This window comes from Cottoperca gobio, chromosome 22 (assembly GCF_900634415.1).
Source record: "Cottoperca gobio chromosome 22, fCotGob3.1, whole genome shotgun sequence".
In the NCBI taxonomy this organism is placed as follows: Eukaryota; Metazoa; Chordata; class Actinopteri; order Perciformes; family Bovichtidae; genus Cottoperca; species Cottoperca gobio.
This window is the reverse complement of record NC_041376.1, coordinates 10,712,092-10,726,295: the sequence shown is the minus strand read 5'-3', so window position 1 is coordinate 10,726,295 and position 14,204 is coordinate 10,712,092. Positions and strand designations below refer to the sequence as shown.

The following is a 14,204-nucleotide window of genomic DNA, read 5'->3' as shown; positions in this document are numbered from 1 at the left end:
CAAAAAGTGTGTGCGTGTGTGTGTGTGAGAGAAAGTGATTTGGTGGTCCTCTTTCTTCTGTGAAAAAGAAAGAAAAGCAACAGAAATAAATATCTTGCCTCAAAGTAATGTCTCCTGTCGTTGCTACTGAAACCGAAACTCACATGAAACTGTGCATGTACTGCTCCCGGCTAACGACTCCTGAGCCAATTCAGATTTTAAATGGTTTTCTGCATGAATTAGCACACGTTAAACCAATTGTTGGGGGTATTTTCTCTTAGTGTACAGAGTCCCTTTTGTGTTCGCTAAAGAAATGTGTGCGGAATAATAATTGGACACATTGTGACTGCTATAGGCCTTTAGAAGAAACACTACATCAAACCCAAACGTGGAGCTTTCTGTGTGAGCTTTTACTGTCTGACTGAGATAAATCAACCAGAAATGAGAGAAACTTAGAAGACAAAGATGACATAAACATTCCATATATCTATGTGACTTCTCAGCCTGCAGTGGTTGGTATTTGCTTTCTCTATCTTGAGGGCGGCTGCCCCGTCGTGCTCATTGCTGGTGGAACCCAGCTCAGCCGGTCGGACCAGCATGGGCCTCATTCCTCCCTGAATGAGAGACTTGTATGAACCTGGCCCAAAACAGTATATAAGAGCTGACACGCTGCAGTCACTCAGTCTGGACTGGGATGACACCAAGGAAACACCACCGCGAGGACAGAGCTCACCTTCCCCAGGTAAGCACTCCTTACACAGAGCTTGTAGTTGGCTGCTTGTTTCTGTGGCTTTCTTCTGTAACATGTAGGGTCTGAAATCTGCCGTAGTGATGCGTTTACTACCAACAGATCATTTCAGAAAACTAATTCTAGCTGCTGTTCTTTTCTTTCACTAGTGGAGTCAGCAGTTTGAAGGACATACGTTTCCCTGAAGAAGCTTGTGGTCCCTCTGATTAAGTGGTTCTCAACAGTTCAACAGTTCTTTGAGAAAATTGTGAAATGTTTAGGACCACTTGACCAGTCAGACAAATGCTACCAGCTTGGGGAAATGCTGCCTTTGAATGGATCTTTAAAAAGGAAGACGTCTCTCAAGGCCTGACTTTTCATTATTTTCGAGCAACTGTGTGATTTCCTCTGTGTCTCTGTTTCCTTACTATCTCTCTCTGTCTTCTACTCTCATTGTGCCCCCTTGTGTTACAATGCCAACTGCAGTCCAGGAGCTGTGGGGGGTTGTAAAAGTCATCAGGCTTCAGTAATTTCATTCTGCTGGCACACAGACACATTTTTAACAGCTCTGCTGCTGCAGTAACATTCGTCTTTTTTTTTTTGCTTTACTGTTGCCACTATTCAGAGGTACTGATTAAAACAAGTCAATAAAGAATCATTTGTCTCTGTTGAGTCCGTGTGGGATGATGGGAGAGTCTTCAGGGATGGTCGCGATCCAATATACTGAAACGTCAGTGCATCTGCTATTATTTTCCATCTCATTTTCTGGAGACTAATTGTCTGTATTTTTGTTTCACGTAGATAAAGAATTAGACACGGGCGGTGGTGCAAATATTCAGATCGTTTACTCAAATAAAAGTCCTGCATTCAGAACTTTGTTTGAATAAAAATATGTAAGTATAATCAGCTAAATTTACTCAAAGAGTACTCACTATCCCTGTCAATGTTTTACTAATACATATGTAGTTTAATCTACAGCAATGCATCATATTCTATTAGATCATCATATTATGTTTGAAGCGTTGCTGTGCTGTGAGAACCACGTAGCTCTAAAGAATCAACTTTTCATGAGCTCTAAAAAACAGCCCTGTTTTTATACCCTCCTTGCACGATGCCTGAACTGCACTGCATTGTTCTGGGTATGCAGTTGTATTTTATTATTATTATTATTATTATTATTATTATTATTATTTTTATTATTATTATTATTATTATTATTATTATTATTATTATTATTATTATTATTTATTATTATTATTATTATTATTATTATTATTATTATTATTATTATTATTATTATTATTATTACTACTACTATTATTCATCTATTTACTTTTTATTTTACTTTATGTGTTCAATTTTTCCTCTTTCTGTGACTTGTATGACCCTGGACCAGATGATGTGGGAAGCTTAGAGAAGGGGGGCGATAATAACAGACTGTATTTAAATCTACATGGAAAATTGATTTTGTATAATGAAAAATAAGAATAAAAAGAAGTTAAAAAAAAAGAAAAACTGCTTTGTGACGATGCATTTATCAGGTAATCCAAGAGGGTTTTTAAATAGTTTATGTAGCTTAGTGTTCTCAACCCATAAACAAACATTTCCTTCATCCTTCAGTTCAACATAAACATTCAAAATCACAAAATTAGGAGATACATAGTTTTTATAGGACAGGAGGGTATTATAATGTATTATAGTAGTCAGACAAATGTAGAAGAGTAAAATTGGTTTAAAATGGAAATACTCAAGTAAAGTACAAATACCTAAAATGTGAACTTAATTTGCCTACAGTATGTGAGTAAATGTACATTCCACCAATGGGCATGAGTCACCTAGCTCTGCTTTTCACCTGCTTTATGACACATTTCCTGGACTATGGCCCTCTGTTACACTGATTAAACCACTTATTAGTCCAAGTCTGGACTCAGTTAGACTGTGAATGTCTTGATTAAATTCTAGACGCATGTTTCCATTCATGTCTTGTCCAGACCTAAAGACTCAAAATCTGACACAAGAAAATCCGAAAGCCTTTTTCCCAAGATATAGGCTACTTTATACTGCATAAATCATTCATGAATGCACTGTGCACCGATTATTCCCCGTCTCCTTTTAGACAGCCCCCTTCTCCTTCTCCTTTTGATCTTCTCTATGCGCCAAGAACTATCAATATTTGCTAAACGTTTCTCGCAAAGCCTGTCCGTGCACCGGGAAAAGCTGCAAAGGTCTCACGGGCAAGGGGATAAGAAGACATAGGAGAGGCATTAATGAGATGCCCAGAGCGATTCCCCTGTGCGTGCGTAAGGGCAGCAGATGTAGCAGCACACGCAGTCCCAGGGGATCCCGTCCTCGGAATTTCATCAGCGGCCGGGGAGAGACCCAACCCAGACCTCCTCCTGTGGGGAGGGCTGGGTGACGGTCGTGGTAAATCATCTTTACTATGGATTGTAATTATCGGTCTGCTGACAACCGCTGCTTCCCCCCTGTGTGTGCGTGTGTGTGTGTGTGTGTGTGTGTGTGTGTGTGTAAGACGAGTGCCTGATGAGTCGCGTGGATAGAGAGGTGTTTTGTGGGATCAACAAATAATGTATTCATCCCTAGAATATGTATTATTTACCCCCCTCTGCTCGGCTGTCAAAGCATCATTGTTGGATGAGTCTAAATCTTGATTCTTTTAATCATCTCTGACCTTCTGAAGAACAAAAAAGAAAAATCTGCCCAAACTTTTTCTTTCTGTCCCAGTGACATGCAGCTTTGAAGGTCAGAAACATTGAATTACATGAATTAAAGTTCAAACTACAGCCATATGGACTCAGCCTCTGGATGAATATGCTTAATCAGAAGCATAGAATTATTAATGAAAATATCCAAGAGGCACATTTTTACACTCCAAGACGAACCATTAACCCTAATGATATCATAGTGATATCATTATCTCTACTTTGGCTTGGAGCTTATATATATATTGTTTATTATCAGAAAGCCTCAGTTACAAAATGAGGGCATGGAGTTTGAAAGATGTGGGCATTTCCTAAGCAGGGACGGTCTGATGCATTATGGGACATGTAGGATCCAGTGTTTCTGGAGCTTGGCCCACACTAAGAACTACAAAGTCATAATATCTCAACCTATGCTGCTTTGATTTTTTTTTTTTTTAAATATGTATATTTTAAGTCCTCCAGAATTATGGCAGTGCAAGACTAAATCACAGGACTATCCCTTTAATTCAAAAGCACTGAGCTAGACATTGATTCATACAGTTTTTGTTTGTGTTGTCACAATCAAAATGAATGTTATTTAAATGCAGTTTCCAGCTGTGAATCAGGAAGCATGCCCATGTCTCAATTAAATCAACGTGGGTGCTGTCATACTGTCCCACTGCTCACCTTGTGTAGAGCAGCTCCACGTGTGGATGACATCATCACTACACCATCACTAGTCTGTCTCTCTGCTGTTGAGCTTCAGGAGAAACTGGTTCAAATGCATGCATTAAATCTGAGCAGGACAGAATGTTCTGTGAATTATGTTTTAGACTGTTTTAGACTCCCATTAAAAACACAGTTATTCAAATTTCTTTAATACTGCACAGGCAGCCTAATTACACCGACATGATGGCTAAACTGAACCACATGCAAGTACCCGTTCAATCTATAAGATAACCTCGGCCTGCTAGATATGGTGAAGGCTCTACATTGAATATCGATTAGCATTCAAGAATTTTAGACATAAGATGCATAATTTAGCATCAATAGCTACAAACACCTTAAATAATCAAGTTGCTCAGAGGTCACACAAGAATTTTATTCAGTGTGTTAATTATTTCAAAACACATTCTGATAGATTTGGATAAAGCCTGCAATAAGGTATATGGAAATCAATAAAAATCAAATCATTTTTCTTTTAATAAAAACAACAACCTATCCCTAAGATTGATCTTCATCATCAATAAGAGATCAAGTGTCTCCTATGAGATATTCCCTTGTGAAAATACAATGCTATAAAGCAACACTATAACCATACAGTACATCCTGCAGGAATATTACAGTATGGGAATATTATATAGGAGAAAGACATACCATAAAGTAGGCTATGATGAGGTCATTACTGCATGCCACAGACACACTCCAAGTCCCTACATGAATATTATAGGAATATTACATGGAGTCTGTCGTTAGGGGTTATTGCCAGGGTTGTCATTGTGTTTTACATCCTCGTGGGGGGGATGACAACGATGCACCAGCAAATCGGGTGGGAGAGCAGGTCATCACTGTCTGACAGGGGGGAGTGAGTGAGTGAGTGAGTGAGTGAGTGAGCGAGAGAGAGGGAGGAGAAGGGGGGAGTGAGGGAGAGAAAGAGAGGCTGGAGAACAGAGAGCAGCACATGCACAAGGTGCTCCTTCGGTCTGAGACCTGCAGCGCTCAGAGATCAGGCATGACCAGCCTCGGGATGGCTTAAAAAAAAGTATTTCACTTGGATGTGAACCTTTTATTTTGCATGTCGGATGGATTGTATTGCTTTATTGTCTTTTCGGACCACTGGAAATCTGAGAGGTTATTTTACGCACACGTGCACACAGCGCTCACTGTGAGTCACTGGATGTCCGGATTAAAAAGCTTTGTGGATCTTTTTGGAGGATACGAGAGTAATTATTTAGATGGATATACAAATGAAATAGATTTGTCTAGGAGTGGAATATTTTCTATAGGCTACACTCGCAGCCCACATGGCTTTGCCAAACTCATCGGGGTCTCCCGGAGCTGGGAAGCCCAACCCCAGCGTCATAGACCTGGGGGCAATCTTCGTTGACTCCGACATCATATTTGGATTTACAAGTCACCTGCTCAAGAGAAAAAACAAGGTAAGAATACTCTGAAGGGATGATTGAAAGACAGATTATAATAAAGGATGATCTCATGATTGTGTACAATAATTGAAATAGTGACGAGACAAACATCTGATGTGTCTCCTGTCTGCTATCCAGGACCTTGAAGAGCACCTCGCAGCATCCTCAATCCCCTCTCTTCCTCCCGAACTTCATACTTGCCGATTCATTGATTCACTGATTCATTATCAGTTTGTCTTTTTGAACACTTTTGCAAGATTGTGCTGCGAATAAAAGTGTATTTGCCACAGATTAACTTTTATTATCTTGAATTATTGGAACAGCCAAAATACCTCCAGAAACGGGTAATCAAATTAAAAGCTATTCTAAATTAAGACCCAGCCGATTTAAAAATGGTTGACAACTTATTGTGGGAGCGTTTGTGGACTGTGAAGATTTATAATCATAATCAATTTTCCTTGTGTCCAAACAAAAAAAAATCCTCAATTGTGCAGTTAACTTCAAAACATCTTTAAATAATATTTTTTTTTGACCCTTTAGACTTTTCAATTTACCATTCACGTCTATAATTTGGCGTGAGTTGTACAACCAGAAGACAAAAGACTGGGTTTCCCTAAATAGGTCGTTTGAGGGCAGGAAAAAGAGAAAATGTTTCAGAGCATGCAGCCACTGTCGCTTACATCACCCACATGAAATATTTAAAGTTTACTAATTAAATATTTAACCTTAGTACCTCAACTCGTCCAGTTTGCGAGATGCTGTTCTGTACCTTTGCCAGAGGATGGCGCCAGACACTAACGGTAAACCGAGGCAGTCCTGCGTCTGGAAGGAAAGGCAACAGATGCTGATTTGACCTGAAACTGTGCGGCCACAGCTGAAACAGAAACCTAGTAAGATAAATTATCTATTCTGTTCCAAAGGATGGCCTGAAAGACCATAAATCAACTCTAGATTGGCATATAAGAAGCGTGAATCACACTGGACTCAATATATCCACGTTTTACTTTGGTAAAATGCGCTTAATGTGGAATTCAGTTCAATTTATAACAATTATGCCAGTCTTATGATCTTGTTAGGGGGTAAAGACATTCATAATTTAGAATGTTCTATTAGTGGTACTTGTTTTCTCCTGAACCCCAGTATTAACTCCTATTGTGCAGCCAACATTTCACAAATATGGGGAACATGTGTATTAAAATGATGCGTAAATTTTTACAATGTTTCCATTTCATGGTATGATCAAGCCATAAAACATGGAGTCTGCGTTTTAATAATGCACTTAGTGTAAGCATCCTGTAGCCTCAAAGGAGAGCTGGAAATGGCTGATACAAGAGCATGTGATACTGCCAGAAAGTGTGGAATCAGATTATTTCCCAGCCTTAGAGCAAGAAGAAATATTTTATGGGCTTTAAATTATTAGACTAATATATCACTGTTCATCACACAGACAATTCAGAGTGGTCTATGGCATATTAACCGTCATATAGCCCCCCACCCTGCTGCAGGAAAAGTTTTCTTCAGCCCTCCCATTCCAGGAGTAACACCGCCTCCTGCGCACCGCTGAGCGCCTTCCTGTACCAAAACCTCCTCCGCTGTAAATTTAGCTGTAAAGTAGATACTGGTCCCGTACAATCTGACAGATGACTGCTAACCCTCAGTCAGGTCTCAGTCTAGCCTATGGCTCTGCCCTGCGTGTTACAGCGGCACCACTTGTGAGTTTCACGAAGACGTTCTCCTGAAGGTGTAACCTTGATCTGGGAGAATGAGCTCATTTGGGGGCAATTCAGCTCCTGATGGAAGGGACCCTAACAACCGCATGTTCACTGTAAGTGTCTCACTGCACATGATAAAGTGTAAAAGTAAGATTTGTTCCACTACACGCGGCACATCTTGCGCGCTTGGGCAGGTGCTCTGTATTCAACCGGGTCGTCAAGGTACAAACAAACAGTTTCACTCTCACACTTCAGCGCACTGGAGGTGTGACCTGTTGTTATTTCTACATTTAAAGTTAACTGAACTTTTTCCTCATGCTGAAGGTGGAGGGATGTCCGAGTGGAGAGTCTCCGGTAACCCCCAGGAAAAGACTTCCCTCTGCGGAGGACGCGCGGTGCAGCAGCCGGCCTTCCCCTGAGGGCGCCGGGTCGGTTTCCATCTCCGAGTCGGAGGAGAAGGGAGGCTTTTGCCACCAATGTCAAAAGAAAGTCACAGATCTGAAGAAGCAGGCGCTCGCCCTGGCTGACCAAAATTCACTGAAGGTTGGTTTAATAACTTTCCCACTGTCTTTTAGGCCTATATTGTTTTCAAATGCAAACTTTTTACAATCATTGACACCTTAAAGTTTAAAATACTAAGATCACCTTAACTGATTTTACAATATTTGTTGTTTAAAAAAAAAGTCATACACAGAGGGATCTCAGTCTGAGCTGCTGTAACACTTCTTTAGCACTTCTGATGTCTTTTGGCCTTTTATTTCCACCTGCACCTGCTCTTACTCTGGTTATCTATGAACAATGAAATGTGATCCTTTCTATGGTTTATAATTGTATACCAAGAAAGCTCTCACCATCCACTTGTAAAGTTGTTTATTGCATGCTTGACTTCAAATACTGGCCTTGGATGTGAAAATGGAGGCTTTTGAGACTTTGAAAGTGGCCCATTGTTTGGCTAAACAATGCTTATCTCTTTATTTTGCTGCTGGTGTGTGTGTGTGTGTGTGTGTGTGTGTGTGTGTGTGTGTGTGTGTGTGTGTGTGTGTGTGTGTGTGTGTGTGTGTATGTGTGTGTGTGTGTGGGGTTTGAAGTGAGCGAGCCGCTCATGTTGGAGACTGAGGAGGAAGTTAAGTCCCAGTCGACCTTCGCTGTGCATTGAAAGTGTTCCTGTATGGCTGCTCCCACAATTCCCACCGCTGTTAAATATAGGCCCTGAGACTGCTGTTGTTGTGGCGGGCTGGGTTTGCCCTCGGGCTGGTTCTCCTTTGTTGTCCCGTTTTAGAGCGAGAGACCCAAAGTCGGATTGGATTACAGCTCTTCAAGGTTTACCCCAAATCCCACAGCACCCGATGTTCATACGGGAACAGGTAGACAAGGAACAAGGGGGCATTTCTGAAGCACCTGGGCTCTCTGTTAGAGACATCTGCATGTGTGGTCTAATCTTTGTTCTGAGCATATCAGATCTATGTTCAGGTATCAGGTAAGTCCACCCTGTAAACACATTAACTGCCATTATCTGCCATGGGAACTGACCTCCCCTTTTTAGTGTGGGACCCTCCAGCAGTACTTTGTGGCCTTCTCCAGGTGCTCTGTGTTGTAGAAAGAGTTGGGAGCAGCCCCTTTCCCCCCTATTTTGCACTTGTTGATGGCTAAATTGGGCCTTAATTCTGGGGTGACAAACAGTGATGGCAGGGTGCTCTTATTGTACCAGGGTTATGGTATGGAAGGATAATAAACCCATTGTCTTTGTGAGCTTGTGCTGCCCACCTGTTGGGCCTCATAGGTTGGACGCGGTTACGGATGATCGCTTCCAAATTGCTTCCTCCGTGGAGGGAATAAGGTCAACAGGGTGACTCAGGTGGCCTGCTGGTGTGTCTGTGATCACGATACCCGCTAGGGTTCGGCCTGTGTTGTGTCTGCGACTGTCATGGGAAAAAACGAGAGCGGAGACTGTTTACCCGAGGTCGCACTTCCCCTCCCTCCCAATACGCCTGCCGTCCCGTTTTTGTGAAGAGGAAGTCGGCTTGGTCCCCAGACATCCCTCGCCCCCTCACCCTGCATGCAGACTTATTGTTTTAATACAGTAGTAGTAGTAGTGAGTGTTTGGGTAGAGTGAATGTGCTTTTCTACACAAAAACGACTAGAGGGAAAGTTCCCTGTTCACTGCCTTTTGTGTTTTCCTGTTTGGGTCTAGAGGAACCTGCTTACACTATGTCCTGCAAGTGTAGGGAAGTAAAGGCCTTTTCCCTCCACACTGTAGCCTAGGGTGTGTTGCTGAACCCTGGCAATGACGCAGAAAGTTTAGCACAGAAACCATTTGGCCATTAGAAAACTCTAGATGACAATATATTACTTTATGCGTCCACATCAACTGACAGCAATTAAATATTTTTCATGCTTCCTGCCTCTAAGTGCACAGTGACACTTTTTGTTTAAACTATTTAAACTGCACATGCAACTATATTGCCCTCTATACACTTCATTTGTAATGATTTTGTAATTATAAATACTTTATGACATTGTGTTGAAGGCCTCAACCCCAAATGAACTTTGCTGAAATATCGTCATTGAGCTACCACCCTTAGGTTTCAGCTGTCATGGCACATTTCATGTTATTCAAACAGCAAATGTTGAAAGAAAACAGTGTGAAAAAATTTCCCTTTGCTAACAGGCAGCCTGACAACCTCCCAACTGGATCTAATCAAGGGAATTCACCTACTTAATTTGCATAATTAAAACCTACAGTAAGGAATGACTTCAGTAGTAAATAGCAGACAGTCTGGATTCAATAATTGTAGACTGTGTTGTGGCTGGACACAGTGGCTAGGTAAGGTATGATAAAAAGAAAGACGATCACTTAAACCTCAACTTCAAAGAAACCCTGTAGCTTCTTACTGTAATCAGAGCCTCTGGATTAGATCTAACCTCAGCTCATAAATGCTAACTGTTCTCTGCTTTTTGTAAGTCTCTGACCCGACAGGGATACATCATATTTTGGTTTTGTTATGATGGGATTGAACAAGAGGAAAGTGTTCTTTGTGCCTGTACCATCAACCATCTCATGAAAAAGTTAAGAGAGTGTCACTGATAACAACAGGCGATTAGGTTTGTAAAGAGCCAGGAGCCAGGAGTCAATGTGACCTGTAAGGACTATAATTCCTCGCCTGTGGCCAGGCTGCAGCAGCTCAAGTCCCGCAGTCACAGTTTAGACAGAAGCTCTGTCACTTGATATCTGTATTTTGAAAAGGCTAACCATAATTGTATTCGCTGATCCATGAGAAAGATGACATTCGGGGAGAATGGGAGCCAAAAGGACTGGATTATGTTGATGAAAAATGCCAGGAGGTGCATCATTCCTAAGGTTCAAAGAATACTTGAAGAACAAGTTGTACAAATAAAACTATTTTGGGGAATACTCTTTCTCATGAAGATAGATGTCAGTATGGTTAATATATAATAATTATGAATATAGCTGGAGCCAGCAGTAGGTTAGCTTGGATTAGCATAAAAACAGGAAGTAGGGGGAAACAGCTACAGTAGCGTAGCTCTGTCCAAAGTCACAAAATAAACCTGCTAGTATCTTTAAAGGGCAGTAATTAGCTCACTATATCTTACATGTTTAATACCTACAAAAAACAAAGAGTGAAGAGGACATGTTTCAATGTTACGGTTATATATTTCTTGGTAAGGCGCAGTCACTTCCGGGATAAACACTGCAACTTGCAAGGCTAGCTGTTTCCCCCTGTTTTCCAGTCTGTATGCTAAGCTAAGCTAACCATCTTACCGGCTGTAGCTCCATATTTAGCGTACTGTAGACATGAGACTGGCATCAATCTTCCCATCTAACTCTCTGCAAGAAAGCGAATAACAACATTTACCAAAATGTCAAACTATTCTTTTAAACTTTTAGTTTAGAATGCGTGTTTGTTGCCCTAAAAGTTGTAATGTATGTATTTTTACTGATAAAACTAAAGGTTGCAATATGGAAATATTTTAAATATTTTAGATTTTTAAGCCAGAGTTCAACAGCAGACAGATTGAGGTTTGGTATGTTGCAGAGACTGCAGGTCAGTGATAAAGTCACCTGCTCATAAATACTGAGGCCATTGAATATACAAGCAGTCATGGACCTTGTGAGCTCCACTAGTACACTGACTGATTAACAGAGAACGTCCTGCAGGGCTGTGAGGGCTTTAACATTTGGATTAAGTTGAGCCGTCAGAGGTTAAGGTCAGTTGCAGCAAGGCCTTACCTTTCTGATGACCTTTGCCCTCTGGATATGGGGAAACTGCATTTAGGACCAAGTCACTATGGAAATGAAGGTGTAATGAAGTTAAATCTTGGTGACAGAATGAGCAAACCGTCAGCTAATCATGAATACCATGTACTGCTGATGTATGCACAATGTGTCCAAGCCTATTATGGATGGTGTTTGTACGAGTGTGACTATGAATGTGGAGGCAGGAATTAATTTGCACCACGAGGCCTTTTGCCAGTTTTTTTCATGTTGAATTCATAAATGATGGGAGCAATAATTCTCACAAACGACTCCTTTGAATTCATGTTTGATTTGTTTCTGCTTTGTGCCTCGTCTGACCCTTGATTCACTTTACGTGCAGTCATTAGTGAATCCATTTAAATGTAACAAATCGGGTCTTTTTTTCCTGAAGCATGGAAGAAAAGAAATTAATTATCCATGTCATGCAAAAAAAAAAAGTCAGGGACAGTGTACGATCTGAGTTTCTTTGAAATAAACACTTATTTCTACTCAGCCATTTGTGTGTGTTTTTCTAATGAATTTTGTGCCCGCTTGCCCAAAAAAGAAGTGGGAGAGAGTGTTCGGTTGCCATGGCCTTAGGAGCCAGCAGGAATATTGCTTTGTTGATTTTACTGTGCATAGATGTGTGTGTGAGAGGAGGGTTCAGGAGAGAGAAATGGATGCTGGTGAATGGCTGCACATCTACCTGGCTACTGTTTCTCAGGCGGTCAGGGGGGGGAGTGTTACTTCTCCTTTGTTGACTGACCTCTGACCTTTCTGTCAGTTCTCCCAGTCTTTATGGTGGGTTCGGGTTTCAGGGGGCTGACCTGGGCTGGAACAGGTGTACGCTGCCAGGTTCGCTGCAGGAGGGCAGACGACAGGACAGAGTGACTGGCAGACGGATGGAGGGAAGGATAGAAAAAAGACTGTGAAAAACCCCTCCGGTTGTGAAACTTGAGCTAACGTTAAAACAGAGCATGACCATATTATTCTATTCACCTCTAAGCACCTGAGCCCCTGGGGGCTCTCTGTGATGTGTGTGTTGCGTGCCTGTGTGCCTGCTCAGCAGTGCATGCACGCCAGAGAGCCTGGGAGGAGATGAGAGACGAGACAGGAGAATATAGAGGAGACTCTGGGCTCATCGCTTCGTCCCTGCATGCAGTGTGACTTCTGCTTTATGGCATGTGGCTGTATTAAACCGCAGAGCAATAATCTGGTGTCAAGTGGTACAGAAACCAAAGACATTAGTCATTGTGCTATCGTGCTGTACTGTATCTGTGAGCCTCAGCAGCATGCAGCTGTTCACTGCCACTTCACCTCAAGTCTCCACAGCTTCATTCGGTCACTCTTTCAGCTGTCAATGCATGAAAATGTGTCACATGAAGACTTGTCTTTGTTTGCTTCTGTTATATATTCTCTAGGTAGGCCCTAACAGTACCTACTGTTAGAGCTGGGTAAATGTGTTCGTAACAAAGTATTTAAAACTGTGAAGTACTGAAACCTGGCATCAAATGTCTGGCTAGATTAATAATCTTACTAATGTATTCTTTATTAGACAGTTCTTGATTTATATTGAAAGTATGTCAGACTTTATTTTAACATTTAAAATTTAACATCGTTTGACATTGTTGAAAAATGTGGTTGTATTTCTCAAAGTAAAGTATTAAAAAAACTTTTTCTTGGTTGAAACCCAGCTATAATATTGCCAGTACTATTAAGCACAATACTGTACTTGGTCTGGACATAGAAGAAAGGACTCGGTTGGTTAACTTTTTGGTTCAAGTACTGCAGGAACTACCTTATGCTTCTCAAAGAAAATTCCTTCATCTCCTTTATTTTCCAGCCTTTATCTACACCTGGAAGCGGCACATTGCAGCCACAATACTTTAAATGTGGACAGTGGAACAACTCTGCCTCCAGATTTTCACAGCCTCTCCGCTTTTCAAAGTAGCTGACTTTCTCTGGCAGAAATCGTTTTCTTCTAACCTTCTGGCAGCCTTGGAATGAGGGCCACATCTTCACTATGTCGGCTGCAGTTTTATTTTACATCTTTAATTTGGTGAGCTGAAAGTGAATTGACCCCTTATCGCAATTGCAAGGGTAAATTGCTGCGAGGCAGAGAGCAGGAAATGGGTTCAGAGTGCGCAGATGCAAGGGTTGATGGGTCTCGATGGAAACTTAGCTGCAGTAAGGCTGATGCTCATCGCCTTTCATCAGGAGGACAGTGAGAGAATCTGTCGGAGCCAAGGAGGATGAGGAATTCTCCACCTGAAATAACTGCCATTCCTTACGTCTGCACTCTGCTGCTGGCTGCTCAGAGGAGCAGATCCACGGTGGGCAAGATGAAACAGGAGCTGACTGAGGCTCCTCAGCAGATTCTCACACACACACACAGACACAGACACAGACACAGACACAGACACAATACATACACAGGCACATGCACACAGGTGAACCCATGCTTGAGCTCAGACACACATATGCACAGAGTTTACCTGAATGTGTCCTCTTCTGGCCATCTGGTCCTTTCTGGTGCGGCTGCATGCCACTGTAATGTCTACAGAGAGCCGTCCAGATGTTCCCTCAGTTACCTGTCAAGGTGAGAAGAGCTATTTAGAGCTGCTTAGACCTGGGAATTTACTCGGCCACCTTCAGTTATTGTTGCAGTGCCTCTCATTCACTAAAGTC

At 41.7% G+C, this 14,204-nt stretch overlaps 1 protein-coding gene across 2 annotated transcripts in view; it reads left to right on the top strand.

Annotated features, from left to right (window-relative positions):
- Positions 1-7,196: 7,196 nt before the first annotated feature.
- kif26ab (kinesin family member 26Ab) overlaps positions 7,197-14,204 on the top strand; it is a 67,950-nt gene continuing 60,942 nt past the window's right edge. Inside the window, exons 1-2 of one of the 2 annotated variants that reach the window (XM_029460678.1) lie at positions 7,197-7,374; positions 7,586-7,804. In XM_029460678.1, the coding sequence (XP_029316538.1) occupies positions 7,312-7,374; positions 7,586-7,804 (282 nt within the window). In that variant the 5' untranslated portion in view covers positions 7,197-7,311. Of the gene's footprint in view, positions 7,375-7,408; positions 7,484-7,585; positions 7,805-14,204 lie in introns of those variants that run through there. The other variant, XM_029460679.1, reaches the window with a different exon arrangement.